Source organism: Cheilinus undulatus, linkage group 1 (genome assembly GCF_018320785.1).
Source record: "Cheilinus undulatus linkage group 1, ASM1832078v1, whole genome shotgun sequence".
In the NCBI taxonomy this organism is placed as follows: domain Eukaryota; kingdom Metazoa; phylum Chordata; class Actinopteri; order Labriformes; family Labridae; genus Cheilinus; species Cheilinus undulatus.
In genome coordinates, this window is record NC_054865.1 from 19,064,002 (window position 1) to 19,086,276 (window position 22,275).

The 22,275-nt window shown below is 39.7% G+C and overlaps 1 protein-coding gene across 2 annotated transcripts in view; it reads right to left on the reverse strand.

Moving 5' to 3' along the window:
• Positions 1-687: 687 nt before the first annotated feature.
• Positions 688-22,275, reverse strand: part of trpm7 (transient receptor potential cation channel, subfamily M, member 7) — a 71,435-nt gene continuing 49,847 nt past the window's right edge. The window contains exons 23-40 of one of the 2 annotated variants that reach the window (XM_041791320.1): positions 18,982-19,114; positions 18,692-18,870; positions 18,381-18,513; positions 16,832-17,634; positions 15,100-15,188; positions 12,054-12,171; positions 11,856-11,932; positions 11,695-11,732; positions 11,376-11,401; positions 9,373-9,426; positions 8,465-8,509; positions 8,178-8,243; positions 5,586-5,869; positions 5,126-5,208; positions 2,850-3,055; positions 2,516-2,567; positions 1,987-2,093; positions 688-1,694 (exon numbers count right to left, since the gene is read on the reverse strand). In XM_041791320.1, coding sequence (XP_041647254.1) covers positions 1,582-1,694; positions 1,987-2,093; positions 2,516-2,567; positions 2,850-3,055; positions 5,126-5,208; positions 5,586-5,869; positions 8,178-8,243; positions 8,465-8,509; positions 9,373-9,426; positions 11,376-11,401; positions 11,695-11,732; positions 11,856-11,932; positions 12,054-12,171; positions 15,100-15,188; positions 16,832-17,634; positions 18,381-18,513; positions 18,692-18,870; positions 18,982-19,114 — 2,606 coding nt within the window. In that variant the 3' untranslated portion in view covers positions 688-1,581. The remainder of the gene's footprint in view (positions 1,695-1,986; positions 2,094-2,515; positions 2,568-2,849; positions 3,056-5,125; positions 5,209-5,585; positions 5,870-8,177; positions 8,244-8,464; positions 8,510-9,372; positions 9,427-11,375; positions 11,402-11,694; positions 11,733-11,855; positions 11,933-12,053; positions 12,172-15,099; positions 15,189-16,831; positions 17,635-18,380; positions 18,514-18,691; positions 18,871-18,981; positions 19,115-22,275) is intronic. The other variant, XM_041791328.1, reaches the window with a different exon arrangement.

Genomic DNA, 22,275 nt, shown 5'->3' on the forward strand with positions numbered 1-22,275 from the left:
CATTTAATGATTGTTGCTCCACCTGTAACACACGCCAGGACAGTCTGTTATGGAGAGACAGCATGACGGTATCGACATACATCCGTGTTTTTTTTTTGTTTGTTTTTTTTTTGTTTTTTTCTGAAGTCACGTGATCACGTGAGGTTGTTGGCAAGTCGGCAGGTGTGCGGTCTCCAGTGATCTGACAGTCTGGCTGAGTCATCTAGTGTGTGCATTCAGAGGATTAAAGATGAAAAATCTTTGCAATTTGTCCTGAAGTTTGTGGTCTCCCACGGTTTTAAAATCATTTAAGATTAAAAAATCATCTAGTGTGTGGCCTGCCTGACTCGAAGTGCAGAGCAAAATACAGCTTCCACCTGTCTACACCTTGCATCTTAAGTATTTCACAGAAAAACCATATTAGTCTGTTTATAGAAATATTTCCCCATGATCATACAGCTGCAAATGTTGAACTTGTTGCTCAAATAAATTCAAAGGGTGACCACTTTAGAGCTGGTTAAACTCACCTTTCATCCAAATAACATGGGGCTCTATGGAGTCTGACTCACCTTTGGAACCTGCCTCAAGTGGCCATTTAGGGAACTGCAGCTATGCCTACACCTAACAGGAATTTGCACATCAGCAAACAAATACCCAATCCCTATCTTGCTAGTAGTATGCTGATAAGCATAAAAAACACAGGCAGCGTAGAACAAACGCGCTGAAGCTTTTAATATTTTTATTTGTTTAAAATGATATCCAGTACAAAATGTATACAGTAATACCCTCACGTCTGTCATTTCCCCTGAATAAAATATTTTAATCTGTTCAGCTCATGCCAAATAACAGTATCTATAAGATACACAAGATTGTTATTTGCTCATACAATAGTTGATGACAAAGATATAGCAATAGTACCTTTGTAACAATAAAAACTATCAGCGATATTTTGGTGGACACACTTTCAATACAATAAAATTACATACATTGTTCTGTAAAAGTTGCATTGCAATCTGCCCATATTTTACAAGATTTTTGAAATCGTGTAATTTTTTCATTAACTACAAGACAAAAAGTTGTGATACAAGTCTTCATACATTTATAAAAATGATGTGGTGGCAAACTGCGGCGTTGCAGTGACTCAGCGTCAGCAGCCTGTCCTCTCTGCAGCTGCTGTAACAGATATACAATGCACTTAGATTTGTTCTTTTAGACTTTTTTTTTAGTTAAAACAAGGCAACTTCTCAAAATTCACAATAAATAATAAACCCTCTGCAATGATATGGTACCTGTCAATGTATCCAGTTCATATATATATAGTTATATATATTTACTGTACATATATAAATTCATAACAAAATAAGTTTAAAACTTTTTTCCTTATTGATGTAATAAAAACACAAAAAAGTTAAGATGGTTGAATTGAGTTCGACACAGCATTTTGGTGGGACAAACAAAAACATAACACGGTCTGCATGCACTGGTTTCCATGGAAACTCAGGTGTGATTCTTCCAGTTGATTGGGTATGCTTCTCAGCTCCTTGGCTTTGACTTAATTGGGTCAGAACAGTGTCACCCCGTGATCAATCAGCGTCTCTGGTTTTAAAGCATCAGCCTCATTGATTGGCGGGACTCTTTGACCCCGCCCCCTGGATTAGGAGGGTCATCTTGTGGGAACATCACCTTGTCTGGTGTGTAGTCATTCCTCTTTAGATCTGACAAACAAGAAGAGAACACAACATGGGTCTAGAGGATGTGGAAGATTAATCATGTTAGACTTGGATCTTATCTCCTGCTCTCTAAACTGAACAGTTTTTGCATTTTTGTAGTTTCTGCATTGTTTTCGTGAAGGTGATCTACAGCAGTGAATATCCTTAAAAATATCTTGATAGGCTCTTTAAATAAAGCACATGCATCCTTAAATCTGAAAGACTTCGATCACTCTTGTGGTCTCACTCATTAAAAAATAAAGAGGAAACAAGGCAGCAGCTGTGTAACTTCTCTCACCAGGGAGTTTTAGTTTCCGACAGCAGGAGTTGCAGTGATGTTTTGCTCTGAAGTTTCTAATGGCATCATCCCCAAGGTTAGCAGGCCCAAATATCATATCATAAGACCTGGAAGAGTCACACAGAGGAAAACATCAGTGCAAAATTACAATGAGTCCCATACATTAGTGGTGCCAGGCTGATAATAACTGTCATGATTTATTGATTTGACAAGTATTTCTCCATTGTAGAGTGCCTATAAAAAGTATTTACCCCTTGCATGTTTTATCCTTTAATTGATTTTATAAATCAATCGTGCTCAATATACTTTTGGTCAAAAAACATCTTTAATGTCAAACAGATTTCCACAAAGTAATGTCAATTAAACAAAAATATGTAAAAGAAGTCAGAAGAAGTCACACTAAGCACATTTTTCTAACCCACCCACTTCAGTGACTCCATAACCAGAAATGATGATTTTTTTGACTACATGGTTCTTTTAACTTTATAATACTGTAGCACAAAAATGCTCAGCAAGTGTCTTTACTTACCCCTTCTCACCACTCTTAATGACTGATGGATCTGTCAGAATCTCCCCAACTCCTACAGAGAGGTATGAAAGTGTCATCATCATGACATCAACTGTAAAACATCCATGTTCACACTGGTAATCAGGTGTTTATATAAACAAAACACAGAAAGCATGTCAACCAACAAAAGCAATTCACCTTTTTGTTTCACTTTCCTAATCTTTAAGGTTGGCTGATGCCTCATAAATGACACAAGTTTCAATAAAAACAAACACATCCATTAAATTTCCTTCACCACAGTTGTAGGATTTCCGTACTGATATACATGTGTAAGTGTGCTGAGGTTATTTTTTACCCTGCAGGTCGAGTACGAGCAGCTCTCCACGGGTGTACTCGTAGGTCCAGTGGCTAAATGCCAGCATGGTCTCCTCCAGCAGGTTTGTTGGGACGGTCTCGTCTCCATTGTTGTTGTTAAACTTCCTGAACTCCCCGGTAATGCATTCTTCAATAGCAAACCACTGTCCAGCAGAGTGACAGTAGAGCAAAAACACCTCCAGAAACCTTAACACAAACACACAGAAGTCAGATTTCAGGGTATGTTCAGCAGGAATAGATACTTAGTTAACACGTCTCCTCTATGAATTTAATTTTTATTTTTCAGATAGGTGTCTAGTTTGGCAAAAGATTTGTTGTGGCACTGTTCCATAGGTTTTGCTAAGGGTAGATAAATATTGGCTTTGTTCTCACAACAACAAAATCTTCAATTTTTTGGTTCTTAAGATTCATTTTGGGAATTTTTATGCATTTATCATTACAGAAGAGCACACTGGATAGAGGTGGTAACAGGGATAAGAGAGTGGGAAGACCCGCAGGAAAAAAACGCAGCCCAGACTTGAACCCAGGACGCCTGCATACATGGGGTGTGTTACACCTGCAAACAGACTAACTGCCCACATACGTAACACAGATCAGCATCTCTTCAGGTAATAATCCCACAAATGGAATACATTTCCAATAAATGTAACAGAAGTGTCCTACTGCAAATGCAATGAAATTCCTTGCAAATGTAATAACGTTACATAAATGATATGAAGTAACAGACTTTGTTACTTTGTAGGCTGTCACTCTGTGAGAATATGCGTGCATTTATGAACTACTTAAACACTACACACCTCACTGATTGTGCACAGATACTTAGCAACAATGGATCACATCACACAATCACAGATCATTGATTTTCCTAAGTCTGCAGCTCGTACGAGCATGCGCATGCATGTGTGGAAGGGTGAGGGCATCAGCTCTGTTTCAAACAGGAGAGGGAGGATCAGCTGTGCTCTGTTTCTTTACTACCTGCCACACAAACGAATTTTAAAGTCCCAGAAGCAATAAAAGGGCACTTTTCACTTAAATAGACCACTTCATGGCAGCCTGTTTTGGCCAACGATGAAGAAAGTAAATCTTGTGAGACATATTTCACCTTGATGAGAAATTTTGTGACATTTTAGTCTTCTGAGATCCCATGGCAAAAGGTCTTGGCACATCCATACTAAACAACCATGCTTCTCCTGCCTTCAAAAGGTAATCTAATCAAAACTGAGCAAATAAATGTGATTAATGCCAGGTAAAGAAATAATCAAAAAAGGATCAATTAAAGAGCTGCATGCTCAGAAACTGTTCTGTCCACAGACATCAGTTGTTTACTTGATTATTAGAATCTTTAAATTTGATAGTTCTACTGAAAAGCAAATGATAATAATGTATGTTGTGATACAATGGCAACAAAAATACAAGTCAAAGGCACCAAAGTGTGACTTTCTTGTTTTAAGTACCATAGAAATCCTAAATATATACTAAATATACACATACTAAACAGCACCAATAAGTCAGCAGCATTTCAGCACTGAAACACTGTTTTCAAATTATTTTGTTATTCATTAATATTCTTAAATCCATTATCTATGTGTTTAGCTAGCTGTCTGCTGTTTAAGCACTGAAAGGCAAAACCAATGATTCAAACAAGTTTGGCAACAAGAAGACAGGATCTCCTCATGCTGAGGAGGGATGGTTTCGATATGAAAATACCATGATTTATTGTCTCTAGGCAAATGTTCTCAGCCTTGCCAACCACAATGAACTAAGCAAAATTTGTGACCTACATAGCATCCTTTCTGAAGTAAAAGGAGCACAAACCCTCTTTTTTGCTTCCAAATGAGCGTTTTAAAAATAAAGATAAACACTTTTCTATACACACGTAAATGTTTATTCTAAAACTTTATTTACAAGACAGTGAGCACTTCTTTGCTGTAAGATCAGTCTGCCTGACAGGTGTGGCACATAAATTACTGTACTTCATAAGCTGTCTGTCAGGTCCTGTTTAATAAGCAGCTTGTTATGCCAAACCTGTCAGGTGGGCTCAACTTCTTGGCAAAGAAGAAGTGTTTACTGGCACCCAATGAAAAATGTTTGTGAAAGCTATTCAAGGGTAACCAGTCTTTTGTGCGCTTAGAAAAAGGACAAGTCGTTACATGTTTATTTCTTTAAAGACACAAGGGAATAAAATCCTTAGATCTAATATGCAGTGAAGCTGTTACAAGATTTGTGATCTGCTTCCCTTCTTGTGTTCACTCTTACCTCGGTGAATAAGGGATGGTCTTCGGCCTGATTTGGTTGAAGGCAAATGTCAGCTTCTGAGCAGCTCGTTGTTGTTGTATTTCCTGCAGTGACACAAGGCATTAGTATCCTTTAGATAACACAACTGATAAAAACTGGGTGTGGGTTTGAGTTTGGTATTCAAAATATCTCATAATGTAGCTCATTTGTTTGATGGGAAAAGCTCTGTGTTTTATCATTTCCATTTCTGGTAAGTTCTCTTGGTTTTATGCTTCAGTAAAATTATCAATGTGTGCAGCTTTCTCATCACAGCAAAATCAAAGGCTTTGAAGCAAAGTCAACAGCTATGGAGCTGAAATTTATCAAAACATCCATCAAACTAACAGTATGTTCCTCCTGTACAGGTCAGACCAGTTCTGTGAGGAATCCCAGTCTCCCTGCATGTGTTGTGACTATGTGTGTGTCCTCTTGTGCTGTGTACCCTGAGACAAAGGTGCAGCACTGTGTCCTCTTTGTAGATGCTCTGCCAGGTCTCGACCACCTCTGGAAGGAAGGATTTGACTATATACAGGTGTCCTGGTTTCAGGATGTCGTACTCTGACCAGGTACAGAGCACCTTGAGGGCCCGCCGGAGTCCTCCGCCCATCTCCTCCTTACTGAGAAACTCTATTTTGGCACAGAGGCCGCGCTGGGACCAGGAAGACATGCTGTTGTTGATTGTGTTGGGGGAGCTCTCCTCCAGTCGGTACACAGTCACCGGCTCCCCTGACAGACAACAAAGCATCATGGGAGGGTTAGACATAGATATTTGAAGAGTGAAAAGTCTGAGTTCATATCATATTAGTTATCTCTTATCCACTTTAATTTCATATGCACAGTAGTATCTACTTCATTAATTTAAATCATCATCATTATTATCACACAAACAGATCAACTCAATTATCTTGTACTGTGTACTCCCTGCTTTTTCAGCTTTATATGATAAGAATAGGTAATGTGTGGGCAAACAAACTGAGTAAGGTCACATGAGGAATTTGATATGGCTTCAGGGAAAATGTGATCTGAGGAGGAAGCAGTTTCAAGTTTCCCCCTGACAGTGACATGAAAAACAAGCCAATTTTCATCCTCTGTCTAGTGAGAAACATGAACAGGAACATGGTTTTCTCAAAGATGAACTGTGTTATGATGATCAGCTAGAAAGCACTGCTCTTATTTCAAGCTTTTGTGTTTAGATTACAACTCTGTTTCCAAAATAGCTAGGATGTGTAAAATGGAAATATAAAGACAGTGTAATTTCTAAACAGTGAAACTCCAAATTCAATTGAAAATAGCACAAAGAAACAACCTTAAAATGACATATTCTATGGTTTGAAAAAATTGTACACCTATTTTGAATTTGATGCCAGCAACGCAGTTAAAACAGTTCAGACAGTGACAACAATGACCTGCAAAGTTATAAAATACTAAATAACAAACACCTGGTGGAACATTTCGCAACATTTAAAGTTAACTGGCAACAGGTAGGGACATGATTGGTATGAAATGATCATCCCCAAAGGGGCTGAGTAGATCTAAAGTAAGGATGGGAAGTGTTGCCACAATGTGAAAGACTGTGCTGCTCAACAATTTAAGAATATTGTTTTAATCTGAGGAGCAGCCTCCATCCTGAAGAGGAGCAGAAACAACCAGCTTTATATCTGCACTTCCAGCTCCAAAGCCAGCATCTATGATGGTATGAGGGTGCACTGGTGTCATGGGAAACTTTTGTGAACACATCTGTGAAGGCTCCAACCATGTACAAGGATAAGAGCAACCTTTGCTGCCAAGTAGACAACTATCATCAGGGCAAGTCTTGCTTATTTCATGAAGACAATGCCAAACTCATTCTGTATGTTTCAGAACAGTCTGGCTCTGTAGTTTAAAAGTCATGCTGATAGACCAGTAAACCTGCCTACAGTCTTAATATTGTAGCAGTATGAAATATAGAACAAGCTGGAATCCAACATCAAGGAAGAATGGTTTCCTATATACTTTCAACATTACAAAAAATACAGAGAAAGAGGAGGAAATGCAAAAATGAGTGAAGGAGTACTAGCATATGAACAGGGACCTCTTGATGCTAACTGTACAGCTATCATGTTGTAGCCATTGTTTTTCCACTGTTTTCTGGGGCAGCCTTTATCAACAATTAGTCCTCTCTTCTGGGCTGATTTCATTTCTTTTTCTGATTTTAAATTCTTTTGCCAATATCTCTTTAAACTAAAGTCTCCTCTCTGCTCACACTGAGGGGTGGGGCTGACACAGACAGTGAGTCTTTGTACAGGAAACACTGCGGTAAACATCCTTGATTATTGAGCATACGTGCAAAAAAGACTGATCAGAATCATGATGCTGGCTAGAAAAGGAAGACTGGATACAGACAAGTCTTAGTTAATGTGCCTCCTAAAAATCAAGACCTCTCACTGGTAAAAATAAGACTTTTCAAAACTTTTTAAGAATCCACCCAGACCGTGTACAAAATGGTAATTATGACTTTGACCCATCTTTTTTGAAACATATTATTCTATCAGTTTTAAAATGGCATAAAATGATCTAAAAGCAATACAACTTCTCTGGTTAAACATCTGACACATTAAAGCTGTGCTATTATCATATTAATATGGGGATTCACACCTTACGCAATGTCACAACTCATGGAAACAGTATTATTAAACTCTAATACAAGAGCAGGTAAAGATAAAATCTAAAGCAACATACAGTATATATCTTTCATGTGAAAGTTCTTTTACACTGCCAGAGTCAAAGTGACATGCACAAACCAATAACTGGAGAGATACTGGAGTAGTGAGATGTACCTGAAATGTGATACTAATAACACCTACACAGTCACAACCTGGAAATTCATGAGCAAACACCTGCAGGTGTGGCAAGACGACCACTGAAAGAAACAACATCTAGTACACGGCTTCATACTTTCACATTCTCAAAGTGTCTGCTGCTGTCACTTCTCAGGAACGTGGGACATTTTCACCTGGCCTGACATGTCTGAGAATGCACTGTGACCCACACCTACCTCTAGGGGGCACAGGTGTGAAGGGGATACTCTGAGACAGCCTCATTAAGTTGTTGCGCTCCACAGCTACAGGAAGAAAAGGAAAAGCACACACAGTTCACAATGAGTTCAGATCGCTGCAGAACACAATAGCAATTACTTTTGGAAACAGCTCCCCCTTCAGTAAAATATTAATCATATCCACTTTAAGACAGTCTCGATGACTTTATGCAGATTTCCAAAATAGTTACCAAAGCTTTTTTCTATGCATTTATACACAACAATGTTACTTATTCTCCAAATCTCACCTGAGTACTGGTAGCTCTCCATGGGCTTGAAAGGTGAGCCAATAGCTGAGGAGAAAAAAACGTTTAGATTAAAATGTTACATTGTATCAATTCATGTCATGAAATGGTTACAGAAGATAATTACAAACATAAATTTAACAAAATTAGTCAAGGTTGTTCCAGCATTCACCACTAGATGTCCCTATGCTACTTCAAAAGAAAGGACGGTTCAAGCTTAAGTGCACAGAGTCTCAATGTCTTTTCTCGAGGTTAAATGACACAAAAAAGGTTATAGTTGGAAACTGGATTTAATCCTGCCGCTGTAATTCTGAGTCATAACATCTGCAATCTTTACTTATTTTAATGTATCGCTCTTTTCATATAAACAATAAATAGGACACTGGAGGTAAGTTTATTCATCATAATCACTCTGACAATAATGCAAACAGCCTTTCCTGTTATTATCATATTTAACCTGTCTTTCTGTGTAAAATGACTGCACCTTTTTATCATGTATTCATGTGTAGATTTCTTTTTTTAATTTCCTGATACATATTCTGGTTCAAAACAATGGGAAACTGCACAGCAACATTTCTGAGGTGCTAAGATGATGAATGAAAAGTATTTCTAATTCAACATGTGCATGTCAGAACAACTATTATTGGTATATAACAGAATGCACGAGCAATGAACTGAGTCCTAAAACAGGAAGTAAACAGCAGAGGTGAACGAAGGTGAGCAGTGTTGGTCCATTCTCATCATATTGTGTAATTGTTGTGGTTGAGCGCTCCCTGGTGGCAGAGTTTACATACTAAGTGCTTTGATGGTAAAAATTTAATGTCCACATTTTTGTGAGCTCTGTTTCTTTCTGCAGTGATCACTGTGTATAAAACACTGATATGTTTGGTGAGCAAGTTTTAGTCACTCACAGTCCTTTCTGGCTCCAAGCTGGGTGTTTCGTGGTGCATAGAGAGAAACAGCAGCTGAAACCACAGAAGAACAGGAGGATGAAGCTTTCATCTTCACATTCAGTGCATTCAGGAACTATTCAGACCCCCTTCACTTTTGTCCTTTTCTTATGTTGCAGCCTGATGCTACAATCGAGAAAACTTTACTTATGTCAATATCACATTGAAATAAGAATTCAGAAACTTCGCAAAAACACTTAAAATTTAGCTCAGGTTCCTCCCATTTCTCTTGATCTTTGCCGAGATGTTTCTACACCATGACTGGACTCCATCTTTGGTAAATTAAACTGATTGGACTTGATTTGGAAAGGCACAGGCCTCTCAATAAAAGGCCTCACAGCTGATGATGCATATCAGAGTAAAACCCAAGCTATGAGGTCAAAGGAACTGCTGCAGAGCTCAGAAACAGGATTGTAGCAAGGCACAGATCTGTGGAAGGCTACAAAAAATTTCTGCTGCACTGAAGGTACCCAAGAGCACAGTGGTCTACATAGAGACGGCAGAGTGGCTAGACAGAACCCTCTTTTCAGTCTAAGCTTGCTTGGAGTTAGTGAAAACTCCATGTGAAAGCCATGCAACTGTCTTGCCACTCCTCCCTAAGACCCAGATCGGTGGAGGTCTGCAGAGATGGTTGTCCCTCTGGAACCTTGTCCCGTCTCCACACAGGATCTCTGGAGCTCAGGCAGAGTGAACTCTCTTAGTAAGGCCCTTTGCCCCTGATTTCTCAGTCTGGGTGACCAGCTCTTGGAAGAGTCCTGATAGCGCAGAACTTCTTCCATTTCAGAATTACAGAGTCAAAGATCTGAGTGAAATGAGGAACTGGGCTAAATTTCATGTGTTTTTGCAAAGGGTCAGAATACTAATGTCAACGTGATATTTCAGTGTCTTTATTTTTCATAAATTTGCAAAAATGTCCACAATTCTGTTTTCACTGTTGTGAAGGGGTTCTGAGTGTAGATTAATCATAACAAAAATGATTTTTTCAACAGTAGCATCAGGCTGCAACATAACAAAATTAAAAGTGAAGAGGGTCTGAATACTTTTTGAATACAGAGTGTAAGTGTAACCATACATACAGTAACATTCTTCACAAAAGAGTCACTTTAGGTCAGCTACTGCTGACAAACTCTTCATCGTCTCTGTCATACTCCTGTCTGATGTTAGTAGATGTATGTATGGTGTGGGTGCTGAGGGAGGCTAAGCTCTCTGGTCCTGATGACCTATTCCCTGTACACACTGAATCCACTGAGCTTACCTGGCCCTCCTAATTGTAGAAATGTTTGATCGAGTCTCTCACCAGCATGCATTAATGTCATTAAAAGATAACTAAAAGGTCAAATGTCACTTTGATAACACTGCTGCTGGAGCAGTTGATCTAGAATGAACAAGTCTTACGCCTGATTTATGCTTCTGTGTTGCGTCAATGGACGCAGTCATTGACCATTCGAAGTTCTGCATCGAGGGAATGTGTTGCTCTGCAATTCACCGCCATGCCGCTAGGGGTGTGTGGCTAAGTGTGTGTGTGTGGTTTCAGAGGGGTCACATCCGAATCCTTGTTTATCTTTCGCTTATGGTGGAGCAGGTGTGTTTGGAGTTGGAGCTCATCAATATCGACAAACAAATTCTTTTGGTGCAAATGTTGAAGCACAGGCAACAGAGAAGACGTTTGCAAAGGTGGTCTGTACGATCACTAACCGAGTTGAGGCTGAGTACGGGTGAATTTACCACACTGGTTCGCCCAATGAGGGACCTGGACGAAGAAATGACGTTTTGAGCGGACAAATCACAGCCCTTGTGGTCTGCGTCGCCACAACATGTAGTAAGGAGTTTTTGGTGGTGCGCGTCAGGCTATGGCGTAGGGGTCTGCATCGACGCAGAAAGCTATGCGTAGCTACGCTGTCGGCGCAACGCAGAAGCATAAATCAAGCTTAACTGAGCCAAAGCATGTAGGCAGAAGTTCTTACCAGTCAGGGTCTCTTCAGGAGGTCGTCTGAGAGAGAGAGGGAGAGGGACAGAGAGAGAGACAGAGAGAGAGAGAGAGAGAGAGAGAGAGAGAGAAAGATAACAGCAGGACATTAATTTAAGAGATCAGATGCAAATTAATACATAAACGGCAGCTTCTGTTTTATGTTTACAAGTGATTTTGCAGGAAAAGAGCAAAATGGTACAAAGTGGTTTAACTGTCATTTGTTCTATACAGGTCCTTTTTGATTTAAAAAGGTAGTGCTTGTCTTCTATGTGTGTGTATATATAATGCTTGTTTGCCAGTGGGATGAAACTTACAGGCTGCTGGCTTGGGCTGATTTGACCTGAACTCTTTCCTGATGAGAAATGAGAAGTTGTTAAACAATGACTGAATGAAATATCAACAAAGTCGTCTATGGAAATAAAACTCTACAGAACAGAGCATTTTGTTTGCATTACAGTATAGAAACTCTTCTCACCAGTACTGCAGCTCTGGGGTCTTCATGTATGAGGATATCTTCAGCAGACACTCTGCTTCTATCCTTCTTTGTCAGAGCTAAAGAAACAGACAGAGCTATTACCACCCACTGCTGAAAAATTGAAAACTGTTTGCAAATGCATCTTCTGCTGGTTTAAGGGATGCTACGGTATTCTTGGCAGTCAATCTCATGTATTACTTGTGATATGCGTCAGCTTACTGGAGTCAGGATGGAGAAAAGCAGGGTTTCTGTCAAACTCTGTGAAGCCAGCGTAAGAGTTGACTGCTCTGATGTGACCGTGAGGCTCAGGCTGATGCTAAAGTAAAAAAAGGCAAAGTTAGAAATTTGCCTTTTACAGATGGATGTTGTTAAAAAATTTTAGCTGATAAGGCTAAGTCAGAAAAAATACATAGAAGTACATACAAGTTCAAAAATACAATAATAACAGACTTTGTATTCAGCAAGTTGATAAATATTGACAGTTCGAGGTGATTGTGCTATACACAAATATATATGCATAAGAATATTATAGATTTAGATCACCAGGTTATGAACTGATTAGTCCTACTAACCAAATAGTGGAAGGTGTCATATTGTTGAAAAAAAAAAAGAGAATCTGATGCTGAGGAGATGTGTAACACTAAACCCTTTGGCAGTCATTGTCCATCATAATCTAATTCCTCAGGAGACTGAAACAAAAAATTCTTTAGTTTTGATGGGGCCAGTGGCCTGCATGAAATTAATTCCAGGCAAGATTTTCTTTTTCATTTTTCATTTATGTCTGCAATGTAAGACCTCTAAATTTATTTTTTACCCGGAGTAGCACCGATCACCTGATGAGACCCAGTTCCACTGTTGGAAGGATGTAAGACACCGCTCACTTCAGTGGTACAAGCCCAAAGTATTTTTCTAACAATTTAAGCAAGAAAAGTTTGCCGAAAGAACATCATCATGATACAGGTTTACAAAAACTTGAGCTTTGCCAGGTCTCTCCTTAAGGGAAGACTTTTAAATTACATGCTTATGAGGGAAGTTTGGATTGATAATTTCTAATGTGTTTAAGGTAATGAGGGAATCTAACAGCTTATTGGCTTTATACACAGTGTCAAGAAGATCTGTGCAAGACTGTTTGGGTGCAGATCTCTGACACTCTCACAGACTGCTCATCTGGGACAACGTATATCTCAGAATTGAAATACGCAAAAACTTTCAAAATAAAATCGGATTAAATCTAAGTTTAGAGTTAGGGTCAGGAATAAGGTAACAGTTAGGACACCAAAAGTTAAATACTTAATTATAAAATACTTAATAAAGCAGAGTGAACAATCAGCTGACAGGAAGAAGCTTGTCCTCCATGATAACAGTCCAACACAACCAGCATAGCTTATATAGTTCTGTTAGCAACGTAGCTAAAGCTCATCTTACAAAGCAACTTTGTAAGCTACATAACCTATTATCTGTGTAGCTAAGTTGGCTTTTGCTACGAATGCTAAAGCTCATGTTGCTACAGATAACTTAGCTACAGATAACGAGTTACATAGCTAAAGCTAACAACACAAAGCAGCTATGTAAGCTACGTAGGTATGTTATCTTGTAGGGGTAGGAATCACTAGTGGCCCCATGGTAAGATATTATCACAATATTTGAGTCACGATACAATATCATCGTGATTCAGAAACATTTTGCAAATACACTAAGTATAACGATACCATATATTGCCATCTATACAATTTTTTCAACTGTTTAGCTGATTTAGCATTAGCCTTGCCCTAATATTGTCGTATTCCCACAGAATTTTATTTTCATGCGGCACACTCCATGTGTCATGTCCATGTTGTTCATGCCCTGCTTGCATTCCTAATGCTCTTTCCCTTTTGCTGCCATATTTGTTTTGCTAATGTTCACCTGCTTTACAACTGTCGCCTCTGCTGACCTGACTGGACAAAAGGGAGAGCAACTGACTTCAATTTTCTGGTATCATAGAATCCACCTCATAATAGCCATTAATTTAAAAAAATCAACACTTGGCAGATGTGAATTGATACAGTAATTCCATGCAAAACATTGCGATGCTATGCTGTATCGATTCTTTCTCTCACCCCTATTATCCAGGTAGCTATGCTACCGAATTAACTTTGAAAATTTTGTCAATGAGAAGCTATACATCACTTGTTTCCATGTACTTCCTTGATTCATTTACTTCTTTTTACTTAAGTCAATCTGTAAAAAAATCGATATGTAGTTGTTAACTCTGTTTGGAAAATTTTGCTATGTATTTCAAAACGAGGTCAACGTACCTCAACTGCCTTTCCAAATCTAGTTCAGTTTTAACACCAGTGAAATCCTTGTTGTCCTTCTTTAATGAGACTGATTCATATGGTACAACTGTCGACATTCATATTTTGTTATATAAACTGTTAGAGCATCAGATACAACTTCAGTATTTAACCAAAAGAAAGAAACTGCAATAATTTACAAAGGCTACTTTATTTAATATTTGATAAATACTGATGGACTTCATTACATTTTGTTCTTTTTCTATAAAAACAGCTCTGTTCATCGGACATCACTAGACCACAACTTTTTTAGTTCAAATTATATCTTGTGGCTTTCTTTCTGCTAACTCTCCACTGATTTCTGTCACCAGTTTGGGCTTTCAGCCACTCAATGGCTGGAATGGCTTGCAGCCTACCTAGCTATTGACTTTAGTTATGTTTGCTAAAGCTCACAATACTAAGGCTAACTTAGCTACACTGGCTTATGTAGTGACATGAATTGCATAGTTATCATTGCTATGCTAGCTTTATTTAAAGCTAACAAAGCCAAAGTGAGCCATCTTTCATCTAACTACTTATAAAACAGGTCTATCTATGATTTAATCCCAGATTAGACCACTGACCTTTTTCCTCTCTTTTATTTTTCAAATGTTTCTTAGTCTGTAATGTTTGCAATGTGGTTATTTCATGAATTTAACTACCAGACTGTTAATGAATAACATTGAATTAAAAACAATCTAAAGTTGGAAATATGTTTTATAAGCATATTACGGCTCCTGCTTTGAGATATACAGCGCCTCAAGTGAACGGTCTGTAGCCAGAGCCCTCTCGATCTTTGATCTACAATGGATGTTAGCTGTATTTTTGTGGAGATATCTTATTAACGATTCAAATTATCATGAGCATGGTAATGTAAGAACTGACCCAAAAACTACTGAATATCAATGGTTTTCCTCAAACACACACACCTGGGATCTGATCTGTGTGGCCGGGCTTTGCTGTCTGCTGGAGGTCTCTTTGGGTGGTGAAGGTTGGAGGTCCACACTGTCTTTATGTCCTAAAAACAAAATCATTTTCATTAAATGATCATAAAGTCATTAAGCCAGCTTACTCTATACCTTTCTATTTGACACTTTGTTTAAAGAAATTTATGACCATATATTCTTTTCTGATAATTCATTGGTTCCCAGAGATGGGCACAGTTAATCAAAAATGTTGTTAAACCATTAACAAAGACCTTGAAGGTTGATAACAGTAAATTTGTTCATTAAAAAGCACCCTGGAAATTTTTGCTAGTTATTCAGTAAGCCCTCTAAAATGCTGGAGGCAAATTGCTCATGCTTAGAAAATGACACCAAATAAAACAGAATTTAAGTTCAAGGTTTTGATAACTGTTATTCAAATTAATAACGATAATTACAGACTTAAAGGCCTTCATTAATGATCAACAGATAAATGGATCAGTAAACATGTGCCAAGCTCTGTTCATTTTCCCCTCAAATAAAATCCAATCAGAGGATCAAAGAATTGATTGTCTGTGATATGTTACCTACTCCAATAGTGAATTTTTTCCCAGTAATTTTAAGCATTCCAACTATCAACACAATTTAAAAAATCAACACAATTTAAACATTACAGGGAAAAGTGCCCATCCAACCTCCATTTACCAGACTAACTGGGTATTAATCCAAGCAAATCACTCATGCTGCATTCACATTGTACCTGGAAACCTAAGAACATCTCAGGAACAAAGAAAGAACCGTTGGACCAAAAGTCCAGACAGACACACAGAGAAGAGAAGAGAAGAGAAGAGAAGAGAAGAGAAGAGAAGAGAAGAGAAGAGAAGAGAAGAGAAGAGAAGAGAAGAGAAGAGAAGAGAAGAGAAGAGAAGAGAAGAGAAGAGAAGAGAAGAGAAGAGAAGAGAAGAGAAGAGAAGAGAAGAGAAGAGAAGAGAAGAGAAGAGAAGAGAAGAGAAGAGAAGAGAAGAGAAGAGAAGAGAAGAGAAGAGAAGAGAAGAGAAGAGAAGAGAAGAGAAGAGAAGAGAAGAGAAGAGAAGAGAAAAGAAAAGAAAAGAAAAGAAAAGAAAAGAAAAGAAAAGAAAAAGCACCAGCAGGTCGGCATGAATCGAGATCTGGAGACGGACATCCCAAGCACCCGGCAGACACAGCCCTCCACTTAAACTCAAACCTCTTGTTGTGTTTGGCTCTCTTGGCGTGTTCCTCATTTCAAGGGGTTCTTCTAACTCACTTTGACCCTCACAGCATGGTGAATGAGGGGAAGGTGGTCCAGACTTACACCTTCCCCTGCTCCTTCGTCTGTGGGGTTCCCTGGGCACCACAGCAGGGGTATGTGCACATGCAGGCAGGTGTTGATTGTCTTGGGCGTCACTCTGTGAAATATCAGCCTCAGGAACCAGTGGGACTTCAGTGTCTGTGGTCTGTCTCATCAGAGAGCCTGATCTGCCCTCATCGTCGAGGAACGCCTCGTTCACAAAGCCCCAACTCCCCTCCCTCCCTCTCTCGCCCCTCCCTGACACCTCTGTGTTCTCAGGCTTTGCAGTGCAAGCAGGTAAGCAGGCAGGCCGAGCAGAGCCAGAAGTCTTAGACACAACAACAACAGTGGGATACACGCACACACAGGATTCATCCAATTCATCTATCTTCTCATCAACACCAGATTCACGCACGCTCTCATACTCACCTACAAATGCCCCAAACTCAACTGTGGTGCTGTCGGGCTGGAGGGGCTGCTGGTAAAGCCCAGCTAGGGCGAGTTCTGGGTGGCTGGAGCCACTGGGCTGGGATGGGGTGCTGCTGATGTGGAACTGAGCTCCAGGAGAGGGCACATTGGGCAGGCTGGATGGGGAGTCGGAAAGGCCCGGCTCTTGTGGACGGGTCAGCTTACTCTGTGTGAGAGAGTGGCCTCGGAGACGCAGCTCCGGAGGGGAAATGGCCACAGCACTTTGGACAAAGGCACTGGAGCCGGCACTGCCTGAGGAGCCAGCCTCTGCAGCAAGGTGCCCGAGCCCAAACAACCCCCTCCTCTCTGGACTCAACGCTGGGGTCAGGTTGGGGTCCAGCCCCAGTCCTGCTCCGGGGCTGGGCCCAACTCTCCGGCAACTATCCGTCCCAGCCCCTCCCCCAACACCAATCCCAAACAGAGAGTCTGCAATGTTGGCTCCAGCCTGGGGGAAAGAGGAACCGAAGAAGGCGCCCACACTGCGTTTGCATATCACGGACGATTTAGAGTGTGGGCCAGTGTCTGTGGCCACAGGGGCAATGCTGGGGACCATGTTCTTAGAGAGGCTGAGCTCCCGTGTGATCTGATTGTGGACCTTACTGGCCTCTGATGCCCTCTGAGCAGTAAGGGTCTTTAAAGTGTCCACAGTCAGAGCTGAGAGGTCCTGCAGATGGCCAATCTGCGAGTCCAACGTGTGCAAAGAGCGTTTTATAAAGTTGACCTTGTTTCCGACCTCCTTCAGCTGCAGACACATCGTCTCAACCCTGAAAACAAAGATCAGACTCAGTTAACCACAGAACAGTGTTCCTGTTGCTGATGTTTATAAAAGGAATATGTGTTCATTAGGTTGTCTAACCTGCTTCATAGCAAACATTTTATTTCACATTTTATAGCTTTATACCAGGGCTGTCCAAAAGTTTTCCACTGAGGTCCACACACAGAAAAATAAAAGGATGGTGGGGCCACTTTCATTTACTTTCCCTTTTGGTTATTAAAGCTAGTAAGGCCAATCCAATGTTGGTTCAGACAAGCTAAGCGATTGGATGAGCTCCAGTAGCTACATAATGAGTGTCGAGGCAAATAGCCAATCATAAGGATTTTGGGGTGGCCAATCAGATTTCAGTAAGGGCCCTGATTGGCCCTAGTTACCTCTGGCTCCAGCCCTGGTCAGGAAGAGAATGACACCCCATGCAGAGATGGGAGACGATGTCAGCTCATCTCTCCTTTCAGACATAACACAAGCTCAAACTGGGTTGAAGATGATTATTGTCAAATGTTTTGTAAATCAGACCTTGAAATGGAGCAGATGAGGTAAAGGAATGCCAGTGCCGCTGCTATCATTACAGTAATCCATCAGGGGGTTATAAATAAAGATATTATTGGGATTTAGGCTGCCAATCTGTTTATAACCACCAGATTCATGCTGCTATACTATCACTCCACATTTTGGTGATTGTCCCCTGCTTCAGCTCCCCAGTCTTTCTGCTGAATAATAAAGTAACAGATTTACCTTTCTGATGTAAGACGAATGCGCTCCTCACTCCCCGAGTGAAACTGATCATCCTTTTCATGAAAGTATGTCTCCACACATTGCTCCTCAAAATCATGAAGCTTCTTTTGGTCTTCCTCTGTGAGAAAAAGCTCTGAGAAACAAAGATGAAAACATTACTGTTTGTGATCTCTTGAACTTGCCCAGTAAAGCAGTAACACTTTGATGAATGTTTTGTTTCTTTGACAAAAATTATTTAAAACCTCTAATACTGTATGTGCTCTTAAACAGTAAATATTTATTGCAAAAGTGTGTAAAATTGGTGATCTTACTTGGTCCATAGGTATTCTCCTTCTTCCTCTTTCTACACATGCAGAAGAGAGAGTAGATATGACAGAGGAGGATGAAGGGGGGTGGGAGGACAGGCTTCTCGTGGTAGGCCATAATGAAGTGATAGCGCTGGTACTTCCACACCAGATTAGAAATGGACTTGACTTGCAGATACACATTACTGGAAAAGAGAGAGAGGAGAAAGGAAGTTGAAAGTAAAGATGTGGTAAGAGGCTATCAAATGTTTGTCCTAGAAACAGCCATATTTCGCACTGAAGAGTGGTGCTCTTACTTAAAGAACGCGATGAGGAGGTTGACCATTAGTATATACTGTACAAAGAGGTAGACTGCTTGTAGGAGAGGAGTCAGCCACACTCCTGCCCGACACAGGGGCCTCACTGAATCTTCAGTGTTATTGGCACAAACTGTGAAGAGGAGCAACCTTTTAGGACATGAACATACATACAGAAATGTACACAATTAGCACTAGAGCTGCATCAATCAAGTAATCGTGAGCCTTTTTCAAGCAAAACTCCTGAAACTTTCCAGAAATTTTTGGGATGAGCTGCACGTGTGAACAAACAGCTTAAACTTTCATCCCAGCCGTGATTTTTCTGCCAGCCCCTGTACTGGTTACATTTCTGGTGAAGATGGTGAACTACAGTGTGAATGATGTGGGTAATATTCAGGAAATTTTACAGTAAACGAGAGGGAGGGGTTGACGAAGTAATTATTTGACTGCCACACAACTGGTGCAGTCCGGCACGTGTAATGACACTGCTTCAGTATGTTTTCAGCTCTTTTGCTGATAGTGTAAATACACTCAAATACACTTAACAAGTCAACTGTTACACTATTGGACTGTGTGTTGTCTGCTTTCTTGGCACATTCCCCCTTTGCCTGTACAACAAGAAAAACTTCCTACTAAAGCAGTGGTTTATGAACCTGGGCCAAGGCTACCCTGGCTAAGGGGGAATGCCAAAATCTGCTCTGATGTCAAAATTAGATAAACATTTTTTTCTAATCATGATTAGAAACATAATGCATAAGGGCCAACCTAAAAGATAAAAATGGAAATAATCTGTTAATTTTTTAGTAAAAAGTCCTAATTTTTAGGGACAAGGTTGCGATTATAAACTACAAGAAAACAGACTCAAGAGTTGCAGAGTTTAAAAAGTTGGAAACTTACTTGAAAAAAATGGAAATTTCCAAGTTAAAAACTGTGTAAAGTCAAAAACTTATGGGAAAAAAACTGAAAACAGTGGTCAGATTTTTTACTTTTGGACCTTATGATCCTATAAAATCCTAAGTTTTGGTTCATGTACGTTTTCAACTTATAAGTCATTTTTCTTCTATTTTTGTAAATTCCCGACTTTTTAAACTTGAGAATTTCTATTTTTGGCTGCCCGCTGAGGGCTGCCCTACAGATGGGTCTGTCCCTATACTGACTGACTGACTGACTGTCGCTTTTGAATTAGGTATATACTAGAGAGTTGCGTTTGCTTGGACTGAATGCTGGCAGTGATGGCTGCCTCCACTGTATTAACTAGGCTGTAGTTAACATCATGTATGGCTCATCCATACAGAGTTGCTCTATGGGCGGGGTTTACTCGTGCTGAAAGCACAGTCATGGCTGCCTCCACTGCTCTAAATACTCAGATACAGCTTTAGCCTCTGTTTCACCAGAACTGGACCACATTTATGTATGACAAAGAAAACAACAACCCAAGAAGCTTTTCGTGTTGGGAAAGATGTTTTTACTCCTCTGCTGAGCTGCTTTGGCATAACTATGTGATAGTTGTGGGGAAAATGTAACTTTTTATGTCAGTTCTTGTGTGCAATGGCTGCTCATGTAGCGTTTAGCTCAAAATCACAGCAGCACTTAGTCAAAACTGGACATTTCTTCTTTATCAAAACAAAGGAAGACAGCAACACTAAAAGCTTTCTGTAACAGAAAGGGAGTTTTTGCTCTTCTGCCAACCTGCTTCAATGTGAGTGGTGAAAGTTAAAGGGGGAAGGGTTGCTTGTTGTGCTAGCCGAACGTTAGCATGGCCTTAGCCAGACCAACACATTTCTTCATCACAGTTAGCACTGAGAGCAACACTTAATTTTACACATATAAAGACCCTTACACACTTGTCTGAGGAGAATTAGGAATGTTCATAAAACCTGCTGCAGTTTTTATTTTATTTTAGAATAAACACTTCAATAACAGCTAGTGTTTTACTGTTAGTATAAACTTACTACCATTAAAGACTTAAATCTGACAAAAAAAATTAATTTCCAGTGACACTGTCTGTCCCCATCAGTGAATTCTGACACGTCTCTGTAGAGTTTCATATGTACACAGAAAAGTGCTTTATTAAGAGGAGAGACAGAGAGAGGGAGGGCAGCATGTAGCTACGTACATTTAAGAAGCCACAATAAATTTGGCTCACAAAAATAACAATAATGACACAATCACTCTGCCAGCCAGGTATTTCAACAGGCATCCCAGATAGTTGCGGTCAGCCATATACTAGGTTTTTACCTAGTCTTGTTTTCTTGAAACTTAACAGATCCTCTTTTATTTGTTTTCTATTGTGGCCCTCATACATATCATGATAATGGATAGTTTATACATGGATCTTTTGTCAAAAACAAGTGTATGTGGGCTTGTATTGTTGGGATCTTGACAATGAAAACAATTGAATTGATGTGTCCTTTTTCCAAAAGGGTCTGGGGGGGCTTAGCTTTTCTTAGGTACAAGTAGGGGTGCCCTATGGAAAAAGGGTTGTGAACCATTGCAATAAAGGAACATGTGTAAAGAACGTCTCCAGAAAATTTCAGGGGCTGGCTGTGGGAAATTCTCAAAATTTTCAGGAGTGAATGTGTGAAAACAGCTACGTATACCTGATTTAGCTACTCTAAAGTAATAATGGACAACTACAATACCAGTATAAGATTGGCGCATTCCTACTTAAATCGCCCTGGTATTCCGTTAATGCCTGAGCTAATATTTATATAGTATAGAAGCTTGTTTCAATTTTATTTGATTCATGTTTAAGCTAATAGCATCAGTGCACTGTTGGTTACAGCTGACTGTAAAACTGTCTATACATACTTTTACTATATTTCACCTGTGACAGCTTTATTCATCACAATGAGTAGTCTGTTCCTTTTTAACAATCCTTGTTTTAAAAGGAAATGGGTATAGTGAAGCTTCCAATGAAGGAAGCAAAATCTCTCTCACTTTTTTTGAAAAAATAATGTCAAGAAATTTAATAAATTTTGCTCAACTTTTACTTAATACAAGCACTCAGGGCCTTTTATTTAGTTTGAAATGTCTTAAAATTAAATTTATCTGAACGCGTCAAAAGATCACAGCAAGTATAATGACTAGAAGGAATTAAACTAAACTCTTGTGAAGATTAATGTTTTTGTAGTTTTTTCTCCCCTTTTCTCCTGTTAAACTGTATACAAAGTGATAAACTGTGATGAATTTCAACAGTGTGGGAAACCTTTTGGATGCCAGCTCAGGTAATGGGGCACAGCCAGGTGCTTTGTTCCACCAGAGTTTCAAATGCGCTCAGCTCAAGTAAAGATC